The sequence below is a fragment of the Netta rufina genome, assembly GCF_964035555.1.
Source record: "Netta rufina genome assembly, chromosome: 4".
NCBI classification, from domain to species: domain Eukaryota; kingdom Metazoa; phylum Chordata; class Aves; order Anseriformes; family Anatidae; genus Netta; species Netta rufina.
This window is the reverse complement of record NC_140127.1, coordinates 69,014,692-69,038,564: the sequence shown is the minus strand read 5'-3', so window position 1 is coordinate 69,038,564 and position 23,873 is coordinate 69,014,692. Positions and strand designations below refer to the sequence as shown.

The 23,873-nt window shown below is 48.6% G+C and overlaps 1 protein-coding gene across 1 annotated transcript in view; it reads left to right on the top strand.

The window, feature by feature from the left end:
* Positions 1–3,778: 3,778 nt before the first annotated feature.
* The window catches only part of FGFR3 (fibroblast growth factor receptor 3), a gene marked incomplete at both ends in the record, with an annotated part of 51,841 nt that continues 31,746 nt past the window's right edge, over positions 3,779–23,873 (top strand). The window contains 2 exons of the mRNA XM_084285946.1: positions 3,779–3,965; positions 23,014–23,277. Coding sequence (XP_084142072.1) covers positions 3,779–3,965; positions 23,014–23,277 — 451 coding nt within the window. The remainder of the gene's footprint in view (positions 3,966–23,013; positions 23,278–23,873) is intronic.

Sequence of the window (23,873 nt, the reverse complement as noted above, 5' to 3'; positions counted from 1 at the left end):
GGGCAGGGCTCTGGAAAGGCACAAAGGGGTTTTAGCCCTGTTTGTGCCCTCAGAGCATGCAAAGCTCCCCAAGCCCCTTCCCAAGAGAGCCACCTTGGTGGGATCTGGGCAGGCGGAGGCGATGGTGATCAGCTCAGACACCGAGAGCATCACTGATCACATCGTATTTCAGCTGCTCGCTTGGAAGAGAGCAGCCGCTCGCCATCCCTGAGCTGCTGAAAGGGGGTTGATTTTCATCACTGACAGCTCTGGATATTAAGAGGCTAACCGAATATAAAGTTCTGGGCAGGGAAAGCTTATAAAGGGTAAAAGGAGAACAAACATCAGCAGTGAGAGTACCCCAGCATGCAGGGGAGTACACGCTCCTAGCTTGAGGTGGAAGGAAAACGCTGGGGCTAAATATATGGCTTATAATGTAGTAGTCCTAAAAAAAATGCAATTGTGTTGTGCAGGATTTACTAGTACATGGGATTTTTTATAGTAAGAAAGTGGCTGAGATGCAGTCCAGAGCCGTCGTTTCCAGCGCACGGCACTGCAGCCCGGGCTCCGCTGCAGTGGCCACACAGTGACAAAGCAACACCAGGAAATCTGCGCTTAATCGGGTCTGCGCGTGCTGCCCCGGAGGTTACCCAACGGGAAACCTAAAAATATCCCACTCTGGGGAAAACTGTGAACCTTGAAGTCCTTCATGCAGGACTATCCCAATCCCTCTTTGATTTCCTGTTGTAAAGGGCTTCCAAATGTTATAAGCCTTTAGTTTTCCTCCAAATGAAAAACAGTTCAAAACCATTAAAGGACTTGATCTGAGATGCGGACCTTCATCTCCCCACAACATTAGGACTTGCCTGGTTGGGATCGGCCGTTTCCATCCTATTATCCCACTCTAGGACAATCATGAATGCCTTTGGCTTCACCTGACATAGTGGCATGGTCACAGCATATAAAAACCACCCCAAATTGTAACATTTTGGCTTTAGCTGCGGGCTTAGGAAGCTCCTGATCCTCTTTGCAGCTCTGCTCTTGGAGAATGGGGCTCATATTAGTCACAATAATGGGTGTCGCTCTTCCCCTGCTGACTTCACATGAGATCAGAATCTGGCCCTGCTTTTCCAAAAAGTCATCTTCAAAACAATGACGGCAATGACGGTGCGGTGTTGTCCCCACTATAATTACGCCGCTGCCGCTGTTTTTATTTTTATCGATTTTCTGGCACCTCCAGCGCAGCAGTTGCGAGAGCAAACATCGTGCAGCTTGACACGCTGCCAAGGCATCTCTGTGACGGTGAAACCACCACACTCTCCTTTCTCTGTCTGCTTTTCCCTCCATTGTTTTCATTTGAACTGCCGGTGTCACCGGCGAGGGTCTCCGCTGACATGTAGGATTTCCTCGCGGCGGCCCCGTCTCAATGCCTCCCCACACAATGCGGCAGTATTGAGATGTCAGAGTCTCCCTGCCCCTGATAAAGGTGTCAGGATGGATCCCGGTCTCAGCAACAACAGCGCCAACCCCAAACCTCTCCACGGCGCTGGGAGCGAAACCTCCCTGCTCCCCTGGATTTCAGCACAGCACTGGGACCCAAAAAACCCTGGCTCAGCTCTAACACGAGCTCTCAGTCTTTTTGGGCCCCTGATGCCAAGCGTTTTCAGCTCTGATAATATTTGCATCTATTTTTGGTGAACGAGCTGCTACTTCAAGGGGATTAAAGCAGAGCTGTGACTTCTCGGCGCGAAGCAGCTCGGGTGGCTCGCTGGCAGTGGCTGGTGTGCGTCGCTGTGGCTGGGGGTGCCTGAGATGACCGCAGCACCCGAAATCACAGCTGCTCAGATACAGGAGACATCGAACCAGGTTTTACTGGAGTAGCTGGTCAGGTTAGCGACAGCAGGCACGCAGAGCCCAAGGGGGATGCGATTACTCCCATCCACTCGAAACCAGCGATGCTGGGTGTTTGGAGGGAGTCCCTGGGAGCGCGGGCAGCACACCGGGGGCTTTGCCATGGGGCACAGCAGGACAGCCCTGTGGGCACGGTGCCTTTCCCCAGCACCCATCCCGGGGCTGAACCAAAGCCCTGTTCCACCTGGGCCCCCCCATTACCCCCGCTACCACCACCCCCGTTCACCCAAACTGCAGCAGCTCCCAAAACGCACTCTTGCCTCTCCAGGAGAAAATCCCCAAATAGTAAAAACTAAAAATAAATAAATAAATAAGCGTGCCGCGACACAGCGCCGGGTCCCACACGCACCCCACTGCCCTCCCCACGTTAACAAACCCCCCTTCCCTAAGAGACGACCTCCCCCAGCCTCACATCCCAGGGCGGTGGGGGACGGGGAAGGGAGGGAGCATCTTTTTGGGGCCGGACTCCCTTCTTTTTGGGGCCGGGCTCCCTTTTGGGGCCGGGCTGCTTTCTGGGGCAGGGCTCCTTTTTGGGGCCGGGCTCCCTTCTGGGGCCGGGCTCCCTTTTGGGGCCGGGCCCCCCTCTCCCTCTCCCTCTCCCTCTCCTTCTCCCTGTCCCTCTCCCTCTCCCTCTCCCTTTTTGGGGCCGGGCTCGGAGGGAGGGGAGCGCGGGCGGCGGGCGCGGCCCCCCGCGGCTGCGGGGCGGAGCGGGGGCGGCCGGGGGCGGGCGGCGGGGCCCGGCGGGCGGGGACAGCGCGGCCGCCCCGCTCCGCGCCCGAGCAGCGGCGGGCAGACGCCGGAGCGCCGCGGCGGAGGAGGGAGGGAGGGAGGGCGGCCGGCACCGCGGCCGGGACCCGGAGGACGAGAAGGAGGAGGAGGAGGAAGGGGAGGAAGAGGAGGAGAAGGCAGCAGCGGCTCCATGCGCGGTGCGCGGCCGGCCGCGGGGCTTGCGCAGGTAGGCGCCGCTCCGTGCTGCGCGCCGCGCTCAGCGCCCTGCCCGCCGCCGCTGCGGGAGCGGTGCTTCGCGATCTCCCGATTCTTTGTCTTAGGGTCCCGCATTTTGTCACTATTTGTCTTTCTTATCGGTTATTTTGGCGTTATTTCTTTTACTATTTATTACATCCTTACTTTGTTATTCTTACATACGTCGTTAGTTATTTTCTTACTCTTATTTCATTATTCTCACTTACTTTATCACTCTTATTTATTTCATTATTCTTATTTATTTTCTTGCGCTTAGTTCATTATTCTTATTTATTTACTCTTGTATACTTTATATACTCTTAGTTACTCTCACTCTTACATACTTCATATACTCTTACATACTTCATATGCTCTTACACACTTCATATACTCTTACACACTTCGTATACTCTTACTTATTTCATCATCCTTATTTATTTCATTACTTATGCCATTATTATTTATTTCATTAGTATTTATTTATTCCATTATTAATTTCATTACTTACTTCATCATTTTTACTTACTTCATTACTCTCGTTCCACTATCCTCCTTTATTTCATTGCTCTTATTTCATCATTCTCATTTATTTCATTACCCATACTATCCCATTACTCTCATTACTTTTACTTACCCCATTCTCCTTATTTATACCATTCCTACTTATTTCACTATTTCACCTTCCCCCACCCCTTTTCTCCCCTAGGGGGGTGGCGTGTCGGGGTGTGTATGCCCGGAGGGGGTTATGCATCGGGGTGTGCGTGCACTGGGGTGCGTGTGCCCGGGGCTGGGGCTGTTGGGGTGTGCATATTGGGGTGCGTGTGCCGGGGGGGGTCCCGTGCCCCCCCTGAGCTCCCTCCCTGCCTGTCCCCGCAGCGCGGCGGCGGAGCGGAGCGCTGAGCGGCGCCCAGCATGCGGCCGGGGGATGTCTGAAACGGGAGGCGGCCGAGGGGAGGCAGCGGCGGCCCCGCTCCCCCGGCGCCGTGCCGGAGGCATGGGGGCGGCCTGGGGCTCCGTCTGGTGCCTCTGCCTGGCGGCGGCCGTCGGAGGGCTGCCATCGGCTCGGCGGAGAGGCGGAGGAGCGGCGGAGAGGAGCGGCGGGCAGCCGGCAGGTAAGGGCTTCGCCTCCTTTGGTCGGTGGGCAGAGGTTGGATAAGGAGGGCTGAGGGAGGCGAGGAGGTGGCTCAGGGGGTGGTTGTCCCCCCCCCCACCCCGTCGAGTGGCCTAAAAGGAGGGAAAAAAAGTCACCGAGTCTTAAAAAAATTTATACGCATCACCCCCGGTTTGAAACGCCGCCTCTCGCTGATACGCCTCAGCTGCTACCTGAGTCGCTGTTTATTTTTCGAAGCTGTTTAATGGACGGGAGCCCCCTCGCAGCCCCCCGTCTTCCAGCTTGCATGTACCCGGCAGAAAAGTTTCCATTGTTCACGAAAGGGTCTGAAGCCTGGTTGCCAAAAAAGTGACAGGGGAATAAATGGGCTTCGTGGAGGCTGGGGGTGGGGGCATTACTTTCATACCCCTTTTGGTTAAAGCTATAAATCACACCGGGGGTTGGTTTTGTTTTCAAGAAAGTCCTAATAAAACACCAGATTCTTAGTGTAACTCGTTTGGCTCATTTTTCACAGCCAAAAGAAATGATTTACGGGGCAAACATCGCCACCGCCGTGTCAGGGCGGCTGAGGTGGGTGCGGGCAGCCAGCAGCAGCCCCGTGTCAGCACCCAGGTGTCACAGCCTGCTGCAGGTCTCAGCAGTGGGGCTGTACCAGAGGGCCAGGGGGACAACATCCCATTTGGGACAGCGGGGAGCTTGGCCATGCGTTGGGATTTCCCGCGGAAATCCTTCTGATGAGGCTCACTCACTGCAGAGTCGCTGGGAAAGCCCCCCCAGGAGCCAGGATCGGGCCCCCGAGCGGAGGGCTCCAGGGTCCCCATGCCACCTAGCGATGTCCCAAGGCTGTCCCATCAACCTGAAGCACTGGGGGCTTGCAACGGGGGCTGTGAGGGCAGGCACTGCAATGCCACGTGCGCGGGGAAGCAGCAGCCGAGCATCGCCCGGCGCCTCAGCCGGGCAGCGGCACCCGACCCGGGGTGGGAAAGAGGTTGTGCAAAAGCAACTGTAAAGGATATAAACCTTCCGCGCCGAGCAAAAACACGTTTTGCTTTTCAGCCTTTGAACGGCATGGTAAAAAAGCAAATTCTTTCTCCTGGTCAAATGGGCCATGGGGTATTGGCTCATTACTGAGGGTTGTTGTTCGCTGGGCTTTGCATTTACAGTCTAAGGCCTTATTTTCCATAAAGGGGCTTGGAAGGATTTTTCCCCAGTGATCTAATTCTCCACACGGGGCTGTGAAGGCTATAACAGCTACTGCTTTGTGCCTATACTCAGCTACATAAAACACACATTGAAGGGAGGCATTCTCGAGGTATGTGTATGTTTGCTAATATGAATACTCGCTATTAGCGGAGGTGGAGGGGGTGCAGGTTTTAACATCTCCGCAGGGAGGTGTTCGGCTGTTGGCAGGAAGGAGGCAGATGGCGGGGCTGTTGCTGAATAGAAGCTAAACTAAAAACACCAGGGGCCTCATCTGGGCCGAGTTTCTCTTCTCTCCCTTTCTCGGGGCTGCTGCAGGAAGAACAATGTCAATTTTTTTCCACCCCCCCCTTCTTTTTTTATGAATGAAAGTAGAGAGGCGAGGCAGGATTGAATGTGTATGTCATTCAGGGGCTATGACAGAGATGATTAGGGAGGTCAGTGAACTCCTTTGCAGCCTTGAGCATGCGGTCACTCTATTCAGCAGCCACAGAATAGACATCAATATAAAAAAGCCCGTCCAATTTGCATTAGTATTCAGATAAAGATATTACTCCGTACGATTTGTGAATGTCAAGTAACGCTGGCTGTTTTCTTAGAGAGCAGACCGACTGAAACAGCAGCGTTTCACTTTTAAAAGCTCCTGATAACTGGCCTGTCTCCTGTAGCTGGTTTGTAAGTGTCTGTCTGCCTACAATATACGTGAAAAAAGGGGAATTTCGGGGCTCCTTAGCATTCGGGAGTTAGCAACCGGAGATGTGTACACGCATTGAAAGAGTTGTACAGAGAGCCAAAAGGGTGGAAAAGGTGCCAATACGGGATTTAACCGAGCCGGGGCACGTATGGATTCCTGTCACTTCTCTGCTTGGATGTGGCAGGAGATGCTCTGGGTTTGGACGGTTTGCTTTATGAAGCCAGCTTGTGCCCGGTGGTGGGTGCGAGGTGCACGCTGCAGACGGCCTGGCTCTGTGTACCTAAATGTTCCAAAGGTCACCCTGAAATTGCCCTCGCCACACGGCACTGGAGCAGGGCTCGGGGTTCACGTGGTCCCTTCAGGGAAGTGTTTTTAAACCCTCTAAAAGAACCCCTGTACAAATTGGTGGTGCTTCTGACTTCGTGTCCAAGACCTGAAACCCTTTAGATTCAGTGGGCAGTTAAGAGATAAAAAGTTGTCCTCTAATAATAGCAGCTAAAAAAGGCAATTAAGCCTTTAAAGTTGAGAGTGGCATGTTTTATTGAGTAATAAAATAAGAGGACACGAGTGAAGGATGATGAAATATGGCTTTTTTTGGTTGTCTATCCCTTACCTAGCAAAAAAAGTCTGTTCCAGGGCAGAGGCTGACTCACCAACGTGCTCGCCAGTGGCTTTGTAACCCCACATCTTCTACACGTATTGGCAAGGGTCACTCCAATTAAATCCGAGGGTGTTTTTTTTTCTTTTAATTAAGGCTTCATTAACAACCAAGGGGTAGGGAACGTGATGAAAGTAAATCTGAAGATTGTGTTAGCGAAGTGTTGATCTGCTAATTAAATCATGCAATTAAACTAAGCCACTCTGACCAGCACGTTAACTTTTATGACTCTCTCCAACAAATCTTCAGGGCTGTTGGAGAAAGCGTACCTGTCCAGCAGCCTGCTCCAGCATGGGTTTTGAAGTTTTGGTGCAGCATCCCTGCTGCGCCAGGACAGTTCCCATCCAGAGGGACCCAGTCCTGCAGCCTGGACAAAGCGAAATTTCATGTGAAATTTTGGGAAGGGCTTTTTCCGCCTCCATAAGGCTGGGAAACAATTTTTTCCCCCTTCATGTATAGTCAGTAAAAGTGAACTTTGATTCTGGACTGTGTGCTCAGAGAGCTGTCCTCTCGGCACGCTCACTGCGTGCGTCTGCTCTTTCAGTCAGGGACCCAAAAAGGCAGGGGGGTGACACTGATTTCTGACCAGTTAAACAAATTTCCAGTTCACAGCCGCGTTAGACCAACACCTTCCTGACAGTGCCCTGTCAGCTGGCAGGCAGAGCCGTGGCAGGGCTGTAGCTGAAGCTCAGTGTCTGTGCCGGCTGGGACGTTTTGCTGGCGGTCATTGGAGAGGGGGCAGGATGCAGTGCCGGAGCTTGGGCATGAGCCCTGAGGCTTCAGAAGAGGTGAAGAAGTGGTCGTGTTGTCCCCAAGAGTTTAGCTTTTGGCAGTTCTTAGTGTACATGGATGCTAATCAGGAATGCTACGAGTTCAGATATTTCTAGTAGGAAGGCAGGTGAAATTCCCTTCCTAGCTGGGCAACTTTTTCCCAGCTGGGCTGGACCTGATGCACAGGGATTGATTAAACCGATGTTAATTTCATTCTGTTTCCTCATTTGAAAGGACTTACCTCTTTTTTGTAGCTTTCTACATGCTTGTAACTTTCCTTATGCCCCAGGAGTCAGTTTGTCTGGCTCTGCATACCTTTTTCTGCTTTTTTCAGAAAAGAAAAGCAGCCTGAAACAGCCTGCTGACTCAGCACCCTCCGAGCCGTTCGGCAGCGCGGTTTGGTGGATGGCTTTCAGCGTTTGCTGTTTCATCCCTCTGAACACTGTTTGGTTTATAAACTTAATTCCCCTCCACGTACCAGGCCGGGTGCCAGGGGACAGTGGCTCGTTACAAATTCTCCATACACCCACCTTTTTTCTTTTTTTTTTTTTTTTTCAGCAAACGGGGCTGGAGCTGGGCAAAGCTATGCCTGGTCCCTGCAAGCGGGCAGCCCGGGCTGCTGGAAGAGTAAATCCCATAGCACCCCCTGGGCAAAATGCAGGCTAAAGCCATGTCTGAAGACACATTCGATGCTGAAAGCACCTTAAATTACCTTGTGATACCTGGGCTTTTTTACCTAGGCCTCCTACGTAGCTTATCATAGCTAAACATAGTTTGCTGTCTGCCCTTCTTTGGCATGTTTATCTGGTGACCTCGTAAAAAAATGTGCTTTTTCCCTGAATTGGAGCTGACAGCCCCAGTGCCCCCTTCCCGATAGCTCGCAGCTCAGGTTGCCAAGTGCCGTAGATATGATTTAAAGCTCTGGATGTGTGAAGAAGGGCTTTTATTCCTGCGGCGAATGCGGTATTCCTGATGTTGCTTCCCCCTAAAGTATCAGCTCCTTGGCTTGAATGACCAGGAAGTTTCTGTAATATCAAAAGCAAACAAGAACTGTGAGATACGAGCAGAGTAAAACCTTTGGTAAACTTAGTAGTTAAAATGTGAAAGGTAATCAGACTTAAACCTGCCCTATCGTTCTGATAGGCTATCTGGGGGGGGTTGCAGCGTTCAGGTGGATAGGGACAAGCCCAGCAGCTAAATTGTTTTTTTTCCTTGTTTTTTTTTTTTTTTTTTGCTGTGATGCTCAGATTACACAATTTAGCGAAGCTTTTATTTTTGAAGAATTGCAGCGCAGCAAAGCGAGAAAGCACTTCTCCAGTAACCGCTTCAGTTTCAGATGTATTCATCTAAAAAAGGTGTGGTATTTGTAGCAGAGGGGGAGCTAGCTTCACTGAGCTGGCCTTGCTTCCTCAAAGCCCAGAGAGGAGGGGAAGATAAAGACTCGGTTCAATAGGAAGGTTATATTAAACCTTGGAAGCGCGCTGTAGTCTCTTTATCGCGCCGAGCCGTATGCAAAACAATTACCATGTGCTTACACGTCGAGCATCTGTGGGATTTTGGGGCCGTGCCATCTCCGCAGGTTGCGAGGGGTTAAAAGTATTAATGACTCAGAAGGGAGAAGGCTTCCAAGTTCTCGGGTGAGGGAAGGACGCAGTCTGGGGCTGCGATCTGCGGCTGGAAAACCGTGCAGGCTGCCCTGCGTGCCCGAGGCAGCGCGCCCTGGGAGCACTGCGCCACCAGGACCAGCGGTGGTCATCCCACGAGCTGCTGGAGTGCCTTAAAACATCAGGCTACTCCATGGCAATGTGCTGATGTGTGTGGGTTTTGGAGGGAGATGGGTGTTTTCCCGGGGGAAAGCAAAAGAGACACCTATCCAGGCTTTTCTTTTGAGGGCAAGGAGGTACGGGAGATGCTCCTGGGTCCAGATGATGCGACCAGCCCTCATCAACCTCCTGCTCTCCCTGTCAAACAACTGAAAGCTCCCGAGAATTGGGATTTTTCACTTTATCTGGATGCTTGGCAGAGTTTGTAAAGGCCCTTCAGGGGTGACTTTGGCTCCCGGTTCAGAGGGTTCGTTGCTTTGTTTCGGGGGTTTCACCGTTCGCTGCTGCTTGTAGTCCTGTAAAAATCATAATGAGGTCCTGATCCTGTGCCTATTGAATCCTAAGCAAAAAAGCCCCCATTGATTTCCAAGGGAGCAGGCTGGAGCCCTGAACAGATCGTGGTGGGAGCGACTGTTTAGCATAAGCGGGGATTGTTGACCAAGTTTTCTAATGACCCAAACATTTTAACAAGCAGAGGAAACTTTAGGGAGGTGGGGAGGTGCCTGCCTCTGCTGCTTCAGGGCCATCCCCAGACCTCCCGTCCCCCTGGGAACAAGCTGTCCCAGGACCTTCTTTTTCCATCTCACTTTTGGCCAGCAGCTGCCTTTGCACCGAGCCATTGCAGGTTTTTATGCCCCCTATCCAGCCTGGATGCAAATTGGTGGCATCTGAGCGACCAGTACTGCCCGAACCCCTCTGCATGGTGCTCTGGGGTGTCACTGTGGTGTCCCCACCAAGAGTTGGCGTGATGTGGGTTACAGCAGCAGCACTCGGCGAGGAACCACCATAGTACAGCACAGAAACCCTGGAGGAGCTTCCCCAGCACTTTGCAGGCATGGAAAAATGGTTTTCTCAGAGAACTGCATTGTATTTTTTTCCTATTCCCTGCTTTCATGTGCAAGACTCAAATGCAAGAAATTCCCTCCCAGCAAAATATTTCAGCAGCTTATTAGGAGACTGTAGGTCTTGAAGTAAACAGTGATTTGATTTTTTTTTTTTCCCTCCTAAATTTTTTAACTTCTCTGTATAGATCCCCAGGGTGAGCGTTTTATTTGTGGCCGATAGCAGGGTCTGTGCAAGATTAGCACGCTGGTTCCCCAAGATGTGCTCGGGGTATCGGAGCTAAAAAAGAGGGGGGGGGGAACATTTGCAGTGGGAAGATTAGGGAGTTTGGAGTGTGCACTGACAACTAGCATGTGCAACCAAAGATAAATCCTCCATAAGCCAATCTTTAATTAAAAGAATGATTGGAATTAAACATAGCGTTATCTCTGCTGATCTGTATCACGTGGAGCCCGCACGAATAAAGCATTTTTGGGGAGGGAGAAGAGAAAAACACCAGATTTTAATCTTCTTTTGGTAGCCGATATGTCTGCCTTTTGAAAGGGCATATTTCTCCCTGTCTTGGAGTACCCAGGCTTGTTGACAGTAAACAACTGTCACTTGGCAGTTTATGAAAGAGAAGGAATGTTTAAGAAAACATGTCCAGTTTAAATAGTTATGTTAATAGCTGGGGATTCGTGCAGAAGTAGGGGGGGCAGTAAATGGAGGTGCATAAATTAGCTGGTATTTCCTGCGCAAGGCACGAATGAATGCAGTTGGAACAGGGGGGAACACTTGCAAAATAAAATAAAAAGTATATTCATTTTACAGCCAGCGTGTTACGCACGCTCCTGCAGCTTTACATGAAAGAGTTTTTTTGTTGTTGTTTTTTCAGGGAAAACTCAGAGAGCCTCTTTCTTGCAGTGTGTGGTGGGTTGGGTGCCTGGTGAGCGGGCAGCCCAGAGCTCCCCCTGCCCATCGTGCCCCTCGTCCTTGCCTCTCTTTTCCAGGGCTGGGGGAAGAGGAGCCTCAGCCTCCCAGTCCGCGAACTGATAAATTGCAGAAAGGAAGGCAAAAAAAGTAAGAAAGAGCAGATGGTGTCCTCTCTGCATCCTTTCCTGAAATTGCTACAAATCCATCAGCCACCTTCTTCTGCATTAAGCACTTGCAAATGTAGTGAGTGATGGCCGAGCGTGAAGCGTTCCTTCCCCGTGAGCCCAAAGGCATCAGTGTCAAAAGCGTAATGAGTGAGTGCCTGGTGTCAAGCACTCAAGAACTGTAATTAAGCATAAAAATAAGTTTCATGCTTTCCAGCCTCCTGATTTCCCTGCCTAGGGAGCAAGAGTATAAAATGCTATTGGGGCATGCTGATGTTTGCTTTGGAGATCCCCAGTAAAACCATGTTCTTGTCCTCACACAGCTGCATCCCCAGCTCCCAGCCCAGCTGAAATACCATATAAATACAGTAAATACTATAGAATTTCAGTGTAGATACTACGTTACAAATCCTAGATCTTTCATTCAGCCTTGGCTATCTCAGAGAGAGGTGCCTTGACCGTGGCACCTTCTCTTGCCATCATTTCTTCTACCCCTTGTTAGAGGAGAGCAAGAGGCTCCAGCAAATGGGAGCCCCCAGAGTGTGGGCGAAAGGGTCGCATCTCAGTTTCTTTTGGCCAGTGGTTCAATTAGTGTTGCTGTCATTTAGACATAGAGGCAAAGGAAACCCAAATCTGAAGCATCCTGCCCCAGAAATGCTTTGGGATCTGCCCCTGGTTTAACCACCTGCTTGCAGCCCAGACAAAAAAAAAAAAAAAAGGGAAAACCAGTCCTCACACGCATTTGTTGAGTTGTACAGGGACTCCAAACTGTGTGATATTTAGTGGAGAAATGAGATTTCTCCCTCATTGCTGGCAGCGGGGGATTTGAGAAAGCAGTGGGCATCTTCCTTGGGATGTATTCATGGAGGCAGAGGAACCACACAGGCAGCTGGGGGGCACAGCAGGGTTCCCCTGTACCCTTCTCTCCCTTGGTGCAGGAAAAAGGGACAGCTTTGTCCCCGCTGCTCCAACTTCTTTGGTGGGTTGCAGCCCTGCAAACTGGTCTGCCAGCTTGATTCTGGTTATCACAACCCCACACACAACGCAAATGCTTCCTGCTAGGAGTCCTCTGGATAAGGTAATCGTGTCAGTGGAATGTGCTAGTCCTGGCAGAAGGCGCCTGAAGCCTTCTCAGGTGCTTTCAAAATATGCGTAAATGTTTGAAGTGGAGGTTTTCGTCCCCTCCGCCCCCCTGCTCCCAGTGCATAGCAAATGAGGCACGGACAAGCAGTGCAGTCTTTGCAGGAATGGCACCCGCTGCTGCTTGAGCCTGACTGGTTTTGGGGTGAGGAGGAGCTGTAGGAGCAGCACGCAGTGTCTTGGGGCTGGGAGGAAGAGGAGAAGATGATGAATTAAATGCCAGTCCTCCTAGAGGGAGTAGAGGGGCCAGAGCCCAGGTTTTGGGTCACTTGTGGGTCTGAACTGTTCAATGGTCTCACTGCTATAAGCAACTCTCACTCTTTGTACGGATACATACATCTTCGTGAAGAAATAGGTATAAATATGTGGGGAGGGTCCGACTTCATGTCTTGGCTTGTGTTGCTGGGTTGTGGTAGTTCATCCACCCATCCCACCCAAGGGAGCCCCACTGGAGCTTGCCATCAGTGCCTGACTTTCAGACAAATCCAGCCCGTGTGTGGCCACTGGCCTCAGATTTATGTCCCACGGTGTCTGTCTGCAGAAGAGAAATGGCTCTTTGCTTCCTCCTTCCTCTTTCCCATTGCAATGACCAACCCTGCTGTCGCAATGGCATCTGTTGCACAGGGATGTCTGGGAGCTCTCTTGCAGAAAGAAGAGATTTTAGACGTTTTTTTTGGGGGGAAGGAAGGGAAAAGCTGAGAAGCTCAGACCACAGAGGATGGGGCAGGTGCCTGAGAGAGCCTGTGGAAGGTCCCAGGCTCCTGCAGGCAGGACCAGCTGTGTCCTGCTGCAGGACACTCTGCAGAGAGTGCCTTTCCTTATGGATGCATTAAAATAGCTGCGCGTGGAGCTGTCTAACCTGCTGCTGGCATTTCTGGAGCCTACCGTGGTTCAGTTCCTAGCGGATGATTATTTGGGAGCATTAAAGCAGTTTGTAGGGAGTGGGAACTGAGACACGCATGACTTCCTTGAACTCTCTCTTAATTTATTACGTGCAGTCAGAAACCCGCTGTAATAGATACGGTTGCACGAGACCATTAAAAGGTCCGTGCTGCTGAACCCGATGCCCTGCTGTTGCTGCTGGAAATGATAAAACGCCGCGTTCGGGTAGGATGGTATGCGGCGCTCCGTGTGTGTGCGCCTAGGCATGTATGCTGGTAAGTCCTGCTAATTTAGGGATTGTTTTCCAAGTCTGTTTTCTATAACTCCGTAGACTTAATACAAATAAAGAGCTGACCAAGTTTCCTGTGAGAAGCCCAGAACAAACGCTAGCATGGGATTTGAATGCAGAAAGGTGAAAACACAAAATGTATACAGAAACAGCAAGTCAAACAAGCTGAAAAAATACTGTAAGGTTGATTTAACAGAGCAGTGAACTCCAAGCTGTCTAATCCCTTCAGCAGCCTTCTTTAAAGAGGAGAAATAAAAGAATTCTCTACAACTGCTTTTCTTTTGCCATCTCTCAAAACTCTTTCTCGTAACGCTGAAGGGTAAGCGTTGAGTTTAGCAGAAGGGCAAAGTGTTGCACCTTTAGTGAGATGTGCTTTCTAACTAATAAAATCTTGGTTTGTCATTCGCGACTTTAGATTACAACGGCTCAGCCTTCACGAAAAGGAGATTAGACTTCTGCAATTTGGGTACCTGGCACCTCCATCTCGCTTGAGGCATTGAAATAACAGGCTTGGTTTTGAAAGATGCTGAGCCAGGTCAGGCTCTGCATTTAAAGCACTTAAGCACTCTTAAAATCTGGCTATTCATTTTGATGCCTAGATATGGATTTCTGGGCTTAATCACTGACCTTTGCATTTCAAATGTTTGGCCTTTGTTTTCTTTGCTAAGAATGCAGACAGAGTGGCCCCCAAATTATTTTTTTTTCCTTTTACACAGCTGAAAACAGCGAGCAGAGAGGCCTTGAAGTTCTGTGTCTTTTTACTGAGAAATAGGGATCTTTGAAAAATGCCATTTTATGTAACTCAAGGGAAGCTTGCAAAGAGGGGAATATTTACTTATTTTCATTCATTGTAAACGTGATCAGTAATATATCTAAAACCCACAATCAGTTGAAAAAAAAAAAAAAAAGAAACTACCCTAAACCTTTGCCCTCTCTTAATCCGTGTGTACCAGAGGTTTTTTTTTTTTTTTTCAGATGTGCTTTTTCCCCCCCTGAAATAGAGGCAATTGATAGGCTCATAAACAAATACCAAACATTAAGCCCTAATCTCCATATAGAGGGGCCTGACCCTTTTTATGGAGAGAGAGGGTAGAGGGAGGAAACAGGGCCAGGAGTTTGAGGTTTAATGCTTATTAAAGTTTTAGTGGGTGGGAAAATGCAATCAATAAATTTTGTTTAATGCCTTGAAACTGGTGTTGGTTTTCACTAGCTACGCTGGAGAGTAGTTTTCATTTTGAAACTAGGACACTCGTAGTTGGAATGACAATTAATGTGGAGTGAATATGGTCCCAGTTGGAAGCCGGGTTTTGAATAGCATGAAAACTCCCCCCACCTCCCATCGCTGGCTCCAGAGTATGGTCGCTTCCGTTTTTAATTAGCGGGCCAGGCAAAATTTAGCTCATTGTGCCTTTCTGCTCTTTTGGCCCAGTGGCTAGCTTGGATTTCTCCATCTTGCTGTCATGAGGCTGTTCTTTTTATTTTTTGTCAGTTTTGGTGCAGGGAAGAAGGGGGGCTCCAGGATACTTAGGATTAAAGTCATTGTTCTGGGGTATTTACAGCCAGCTGCCTGCATTAAATGAAGATTAGAGGAGCGCACATGAGAAGTGCAAGGGAAACGCAGAGGCGCTGGGATTTGGTGGCTGCATAGCTGTGAACCGAAGGGGAAAGGTTGGGGCCTTATGGCAAATTTTTTCTAGCACCATGTGATCTCAAAACCCACTTCAGGAAAGCATCACAGGCACCCGTCTGGACCAGCCTGGGAATTGTATTCCCACTATTCCGGGTCTGCATCTCATAGAAACTTCCTCTGAGGTGAACCTCAACTGTTGGGCCTGGTGACTACGTATCGTTTAAAAAAAATGTCTGCAAGGGCACTGAAAAGGTGCTGCATGTTCTGCTAGCATGCACCAGATAGCTGAAAACCTGCCCTGAGGTCGAGAACTCTCAACGTGATGAGTTTTTGAAGGATTTTAGGAAGGACATGAGTGTAGAGGAGGACCCAGCCGAGTGGCCTGGTCCAGGAAGGCCAGCATGGTGTGCTGATGCCTGAAGAGCTTGGGTTTGCTCAGGACCTCTCTGTGCTGGGTTTTGTGCATTTTGGCATGGTTCTGGGACCCAGTCCTCCTTCAGTGGAGGCTGGGGATGAGCTTTGCTCAGGCCTTTAGGAAGCTGGGAAGCCTCAGTCTAGGCCTCAGTTTCTGTAACTGCCTCCACTGGTTTCATCCAGTTGTGGTTGTCATTTACACACTACAGTGATGATTTTTTTTTAATTTCCTTGGGCATGAGGAGCACAAATATAAAACCTCAACCATTTTGTGACAGGATCGGCCTATTGAGACCAAGCTAGGACACTGGTGCTACTCTGTGCAGCCAGTGATTTTGGCCTCACTTCTCCCAAACCAGCTTGTCACTCTATGGATCTGAAAGTTGGGGCTGAGTTGGCCACCACTCCTGAGGCAACAGGAGGCAGACACCAAACGGAGAACCCATGGTTGTGCTTCCCCTAGGATCAGCCCATCAAGCGTCCCATTCCTCTACCATGTGTAGGAAGAGGTCCAAGTTGACCGTGTTTGGCCACCATGGTTGGGTGAGGTGGGCTGGGTATGACTGTGTGTGGGCTGCTGAGAGCTCGTTGCTGGCCTCCTCTTGAGTAAAGCAGGTCCAACACGAAGCCTTTGGCACCTGGGAGAACAGGAACCATCTGCGTGGGCATCCTTGAGGTGCTTCAGCACAATCAAAGAGCTCCCACGGGATGCCCGGGGACATCAGCATCCCCACTCCCCATCTTCAGGAACCACTGATGTTGAAGCGGAGGACATTTCATTAGGTTTTCTTTACTTCAGAAAAAAAAAAAAAAAAAAAAAAGCACAGAACTGTGAGACAGATATGGATGGTAGCTGCTTTTTGTTCTTCTTCTTCTTTTTTTTTTTTTTTTTTTTTTTTTCATTAGAGGAACAAATGAAAATCTGGCCAAACTTTAAGGAAAATACCCATCAGTGTCTGTTCCTTTAAGCCAGCAAACTCCCAGCTGAAGGCTGTCCTTGGGACAGGCACTCTGCTCTCAGCAGCAACCAAAGCTTTGTGTTCCTGGGGTTTTGCATTCCCATTTTTCCTGGGTGTAGCCAGGAGACCCCTTTGATTTGTTCTCCTTTTTTTTTTTTTTTTTACTCCTTAGGGCTTTCCAAGTGCCACAGGGAAATCCTCCCAGCCAAAGTGTTTTTGTAACTATTTTAGCTTTGTGACGATTTATTTCTTCTTCTAACTCTCAGCATCTGAATTGGGTGATTTGAGAAAACAGTCCATTAAAAGGAGGATACTGTAGAGTCCTGATGAATCCTGTTTTCTACTTGGCCGGTGGAACAGAAAGCTAATTGCCAGTAGTAAATCCATTCAAAGGAGGGCTGGAGGGAGGGAGAAAAGCTAATATTCCTTCTTGAATGCCATTTAATCTCTGAAACCTTTCATGCAGATGTAAATTAGGATTTGCACAACAGAGTCAACAGTTGCTCCGTAGATAAGGCAGATTTGCAACATCTGCTTTTCCATTTGAGAAGCCCTTCCAAAGTCACTGTTGGGGATAGCCAAGCTAAACACTAGAGAGTTTTTTTTCCCATAATCTCTTGTTTATGAAAAAAATGCATATGACTTGTGAATTAAACCTGGTTATCATTCTGGAGATTCTCTAGGAAGAAAGTTTGCTTTCCTCCTAATACACAAATCTAAAAATAAATAAATAAATAAATAAAATAAATCCCTGGGTGGTAGTAGAACATAGCACACTTGTTAAGGCTGTCTGGTAGCAGTCACACAGGCACTGCAGTGGTAATACTGTATAAACAGTTTACCTTTCTTTATTATTAGGAAAGCTATTTTAAGCTTTTCCAGAACCCCCCCCCCACACACACACCCAGGAGCAAAGACAGCAGGTGAAAGATAAAGCAGCCCCTTGAAATGGCTGAAGCAAACTGTTTTCAGGCATCATTTCCTAAAGGCAAATATCTAAGTAACAGGTTAGGCTTCTACAGAAGTGACCGAGTCATTTTGCTTACAGAAGTGAACAGGGTTTGGGGTTTTGCAGAGGTGTGAACACTCAGGAGCCTTGTTGAGTGGAGGAGATAACTTGGCTGTGCCTCACTGCTGGATATGATGTTGTTTCAGCCACGCATCCCTTGGGGATGTGTGCTCACTGGTGCCCCTTCTGCCCAGGTTGGTGGGGCTGTGGCAGGGAAGGGATGCTGCACTGACACCGTCACACATGCTGCAGAAAAAGGCGAAGCTTTACCTTGCATAAAACGTTGCCAAAAATAATAATATATTATTAAATATAAATATATAACAATTGATATATACTGCGGTGCTGTAAGGGTGACCAGAGATGGGCTCACTTTCCTACCGCTCCACCAATCTTTTCTGCCCTTATGAGGCAGGGATGGGGTGAGCAGGCAGCCCCACCATCTTATCATGCCCCCGCTCCTTGTTGCTCCCTGTGGTCTCACTGGGAGGACTAGTCTTTGGGGGCTGCTTGGTGGCAGGTTTGGGGCTTTTTGGGTGGGTTTCAATGTTCCCTGGGGCCTGTGTGCCGCTCTGGGAAGGGGGTGGCACATCCTGGTTTGGGAACATTGCAGGATGCTGGCACAGGGTTTGGCACGGTGGCTGCTTGTCACTGCTTGCCAGCCCTCCTGGCTGCCCTTATAAATGATGGCACATCCCAAAGGAACAACATGCAGCCAGAAAAGAGAGGTTTATTCCCATTTTCATCCATGGGGCTTGCTCTTTCCATGACAGAAGCCCCTGAGGGGAGGACATACATATATTGGGGGACACAGCATAGCTAGCAAGCTGGAGCCCTCTGTTCAGAGGGATCAGGCTGATGAAACTTCATACTAGGACTTACTGGGTTGCAGCCGGAGGAAACTGGGCTCAACACAGCTGGCTTCTTGCCGTGGTGCAGACTGGCCAGCCTGCATGGAGGGAAAGGGAAAAACATGCTGTAGGTTTTGGGAAAAAAGAAAAAATAAAGGATTCTTTGCTCAGATTTTACTGTGGGACAGTTGAAAGCAGAAAGTGCTTTATTTTATTCCTGCATTTTTCCATCAGACAGCTGGGGGGGGATAATAATACCATGGCCTCCAGTAACAGCACAGGACAGTTTAGTAGAGACCGGGACTGACCCCACAAGGAGGAGACAGCAGTGGTCTGAGCCTGGGGATAACCGGTGTCCTCTCTGGCACTGTGGCCTCGTTCATCCCAGCGATGCAGGGCATGGGGAGGTTTCTGTGTCCCTACAGCAGTGAGCTGTGGGCTCAGTGGCTGTAATGAGTTTTTCCTAGGAACAGGACACCAGTCTGTGCAGGAGAAAGCTCGGTGTGGTTGTTACCCCGTGATCCTATAATATATCCTGTCACGGTGGATTTAGAGCAATAAAATACATAGAACGAGAAAAGAGTTTTGAATTAACCAACAGAGGGAAACGAGTGGAGTGCTGGTATCTTTCTGCTTATTAACACGGCAAATACGGCTTGAACAGAGGAAAATGCTCTCCACTTACACGTGAGCCACTGGAGCCGCTTCGTTGATGTCACCGCTGAGCTGTGAAACGATCACGGAAGAACCTCCGTGGGATTTTCAGGGCTCCGGATTGTTGTGAGGAATATTTGGCCTGAAGCCTGTCCAAGGTCCCGGGGCTATCCCACCCCACTGAGCATCCCCCAGGCACCATTGTCCTTCACTGTCCAGAGCAGCCGTGGTGCCTTGTGTCACAGCACCTGGAAATAGTCCCCAAAACCAGGGAGGGCACCAGCCAGGGTGCAGGTTGGCTTGAAGATTTTGGGGAGCGATAGGCAGTCCAGGAATATCAATCAGCCCAGGAGAAGTAAATCCCCATATATCCTCCTGCAGCTCTTGATAGCTGCCTGCGTTCAAACCCAAATAAAACACTTCCAGGCTCAGCCCGAAACAAGTATTGATGTCTAAGAGGAGCAGACATCTGATGGAAATACTGACACGCTTAAGTACGCAGAGCTCTGAACCACACAGAAAGTGAATTATCGCTGGGATGAGCCAAGCAGCTACAGAGATGAAGTATCTTATCCTTATAAGTGAATCCACACAAAAGCATTTTGGTATAGCTGGGCCAGCTGCTTCTTGTTGTGGAAGGTGGTTGTGGAAGGTGCTTCCCAGCGAGTCACTCACTGCCTTTTTGCTCTGCTGAAAAGTCCAAAAATTGCCTCTTCCTCTGCAGCCTGCGTGCTACGGGCAGCAGCAGTAACGCTGCAAGTGCAGATCTTCCTCAGAAGTGTCTCTTGGTAATTCTCGACTCATTACAGCTTCAGCTAAACTAATAAATGGTTGAATTTGAATCATATCTTGGGAGCCCACAGCCCAAATTGCCTCCTTCTCACTACAAACCCATTAAAGCTGCAAACTCATTAAACCTGGCGCTGCTAGCAAGAGGCAGAGCAGCCTCCCGTAGTCCTCACATGAGCTGATCCCGTCGTTCCTACCTGGGGAAGCCCGTGCTTACAGCTCTCTGCTGCGGGGTTTGAAAAGATGCTCTTAAGGTTGGCTTAATCCCAGTAGGAGTTTGCTTTGGGAGGGTGGCGTGGGGGGACCTTCATAACCTGACTGGCAGCAGAAACGCTTTAGGTTCAAAGGGGATAGCTGTTTGCCAGCAGTGAGGATGGTTTTCTTAGGATGCAGGACTGATACTCGGGTGATGGGAGTTGTAACCCCATCTGAAGTCTGAAAGCTTCTTCCCAGCAGCGCTGCTTTGCAGCGGGACATTTTGTGAGTGCCTACATCAGGTGCGTGTTCAGATGCAAGAAGCAACTGTGTTGGGAGAGCTCGGTGCCCATTCCCCCTGCCGGTTTCTTTATCAGCTAGCAGTGGGAGATGCAGTGTGAAGAAGGAAGACAAACCCTCCCCAGGTCCCCAGGAGGACTCAGCCTCTCTGTGTTAAACCCTGTACCAAGATGCGGTTGGAGATGTAGACTTCTGCTCGCCAGCCTGATGGCCAGTTGAGGAATAATAACAGTAAAAGAACACTGTCCAAGATCCCAGTTAGGCAAAGGGCTTAGGCACTTCAGTGCACGTTGGAGTACTTTGTAGAGGTCCTCAGTTTAGGTCCTGTTTATTGTTTAGCCATGGGCATATAAATTGAAACTTGAAAAGCTGTTTAAAGAATCAAGATTGAAACCATCAGTAACGTTCTCCTTTTAAGTCGCCACTCCTTCGAATTTCCAGATATTGCATGCAGTCGATGGGAATAAAGTCAGGAGGACTGAAGTGTGTATTTAACGGGCATCAGATATCTGCCAGAGACCAGCTGGGGAGATTGAGGGCAGAGATGTCAAAATGAAGGTGTCAGGAACAAGAGATGAGGCTCCTTTCCACAGGAAGCTACGTTGTCACTTTGTCATTAACACGGGTTCATTATGGTTTTAAGAAAAGAATGACTTCCCTTTAAATGGTTGAATGGTACAGTTTGGTTTGGGCTTGTTCCTGTTTGATAGGTTTACGATACAAAAGCCAAAATATACAAGTCTTGATCATTTGGCAAACAGCTCAGGTAAAACTGTGTGTTTTGTATGGAGGAATGGTGCAGCTGCATGGGGTTTGTTTTCCAGTAGATTAAATTAGCAACAGCTTCCATCCAAGTCAATAAAGAAAGATCAGTAGCCAGCCATGCAAGTGCAGAGCTGTATACAGGGCTTTTTTATCGGAAGCCAAAGTTGATACCAATGAAAAAGTCCAGAGAAGAGAGGCAAAACCCTGAAATGAACATTTAAAATAGAAAATTCCTGTTTACCTGGTGCTGAACATTTCTTTTTCTCAACCATATTTCCCCAAGGATCTCCCCCCAGCTGGGAAGAGACCATGGGCAAGCACTTGGCATCATAGCAGGAATGATGGGGATGCTGGTACTCCTTCATCTTTCTCTTTTTACTAAAAGTGTATATTTCCAAGGGAAAATTTTCTCATTAAAAATAATATATATTAAAAAGAAACCCTTAACTGTATGAAGACCACAGCATTCTGGCCAAAACCAAAAATAATTGAGTTGGAATTGCTGCCAGGGAATTAGGGAAAGGTACTTTGTGACCCCAATGTGTGTGGGCTTTGCCTACTGCGGGATCACAGAATGATACCTCCCATGAAATACTACATTTTTAGGCCCCTAGAATTCATCGATTTTACCATGTAAGACTATCAACTGAAGCATTTTTGTATATTTAAATTTCCACAAGTATGAAAACTTGCATGACAAGAGGAGAAAAGTAATATATTTTTATTGTATAATCTGTTCCAATTCTTTCACTTAATAGCAAAGAGCAAGGTGAAGACAGTGCCCCGTAAACAGGTGTGCTGAGCTGCTGAAATGGTGGTTTCACAGTTAAATTCTAATTATGCACGTGCTTGAGCTGCAGAATTAGGATCTCTATCCATATCTGATTACTATCAGAGGTAAAGTTGGGCCACCTGTGGGCTGCCTGGATTTAGATCATGGGAGTCGGTTCAGACTGGTCTGTTTTGCGTTACTTCTTATTTGTTAATTGTGTAATCTTAGCACCAGAGAGTCTTCTCTGCAGATTAGGATCCTGTGCAATACATAGTGTACAAAACCAAGAAGACTTGTGTATGGTGGAGCACATCTCAGAGCTGGTAGAAGCCAGAAAGAAACAGATGGGGCATTGCAAAGTGAAATGTTGTTTAGCATAGACAAGGCAGGGAAACTGTGCTCATGCTGTTCATATAGGGGGGTTGAGGGCAGCTGGGGAGGGATGAGTCTTCTTTTTCTAAGTGGTGTAAAAGAGGAAGAAATTATTACATGTCTAAAGTGAGTTTACATGTCACTGCAAAATGAGTCAGAGGACCATGAGACCAAGGAATCACACTTTTAGCATGTCTCGTGTTCCTTCTTGGAAAGACTTATGAGTCTGAACTTTTCCTTTTGTTGTAACCCTAAAAAACTCCCCAGCCCACAGCAGGTTTCCCTGTCTTCACTGGTGTAACAGGCCTCTGCAGCTGGTAGGTGGACTGATCTGAGGAATTTCACCTTTCATGTGTGGTCTTTGGTTCTGCACACCTTCGTTGCACAGAGCAGAGAGCTAGTAAGTGGGAACATTTTAGCTATTCCAGTCTGTCTGCTGTCCAGCCTTCTTCCTTGTTTCCTTCAGCCTGCAGAGGCTGCCTTTGGGCCACCCAGAGTCACTTGAAAAATTGGGTTAATCCCTATTCCTGCTCCTTGCTGAGTCCTACAGCACTTGTGGACAGCCTCATAGGAATAAAGAAGTCGAGATCCAGAGACCAAACTATTCTTCTCGCACACTTACTTCTGCCAGACCACCACCCACGTGCAATGTTGTGTGTTGCAATGACCCTGCAAAGAGATCTGTGCTGTATTTTGTGATGCACCTGGTGGGGTTTTCATGTTCTGGTCCCTCAAGCATTGAAGCAATCTCTACAGATCAGCCAGAGACCTGGCTGTTTTGTGCAGAGCTGCATTTCTGCATTAGTGCCTACCTGGGGGGGTGCACAAGTCTCACCTCCGTCAAGAAGGTCTGGGTACATAGAAGCATCTGTAGGGCAAATAGAAGATATGTTTTGTTTTGGCTTGCTGTTCTGTTCTCTGATACCTGCTCTTACTCATTCCCATGTCTTTTTCCTTTTGCAGAATACTTGAGGAGTGAGACCGCCTTTCTGGAAGAGTTGGTGTTTGGAAGTGGAGATACCATTGAACTTTCTTGCAACACCCAAGGCTCTTCTGTGTCAGTTTTCTGGTTTAAAGATGGTATTGGGATTGCACCTACCAACAGAACTCATATTGGACAAAAACTGTTGAAGATAATCAATGTGTCTTATGATGACTCGGGGCTCTACAGTTGCAAGCCAAGGCATTCCAACGAAGTCCTGGGAAACTTTACAGTCAGAGTTACAGGTATGTGCAGAAACACGGCTGCTTCACTGATTTTTTTTTTTGTATTTTTGCCCCTTCACATGCTCAACATAGCTGGTGCTTTGCAGTGTTTTTCCATACTTGGTAGGTCTTTACCTCCCCAGCAACCCCTGGCAGTAATTAGTCTGTAAAACAAAAAAACAATCAAAGAATGCTTGCATGTCCGTACCAAATGTTAAAACTTGATGTTAAGATAGAGACTTGGAAACAGTACTGGTCAGATTAAACCTCAAATTCTGCTTAACACTCAAATAGATGCAGTGCTACATGGGCCTTTGAAGTCTTTAGTGAGTGAACTGTGGCTCAGGGAGGTTCAGTGACTTTTTCTACCTTATGTGGCAAATCAGTGGCAGAATTGGATGTCAAAGCTGGAGGTTCCTGAACAATGTATCCCTATTTTAGCTGATAAATATCTCTTCCCTCCACCCCAGTTATTGCAAATGACTAGTTCATTTCAGAACTAGCTTATCTGCAGACTGCATATCTAGAATATGTGCTTCATGAGAGGTACTTGCTGCAAACCATATATTGCAAACAAGTGGTGCGTTAGCAAAGCACATGCTGTCATTTGCTTGGCC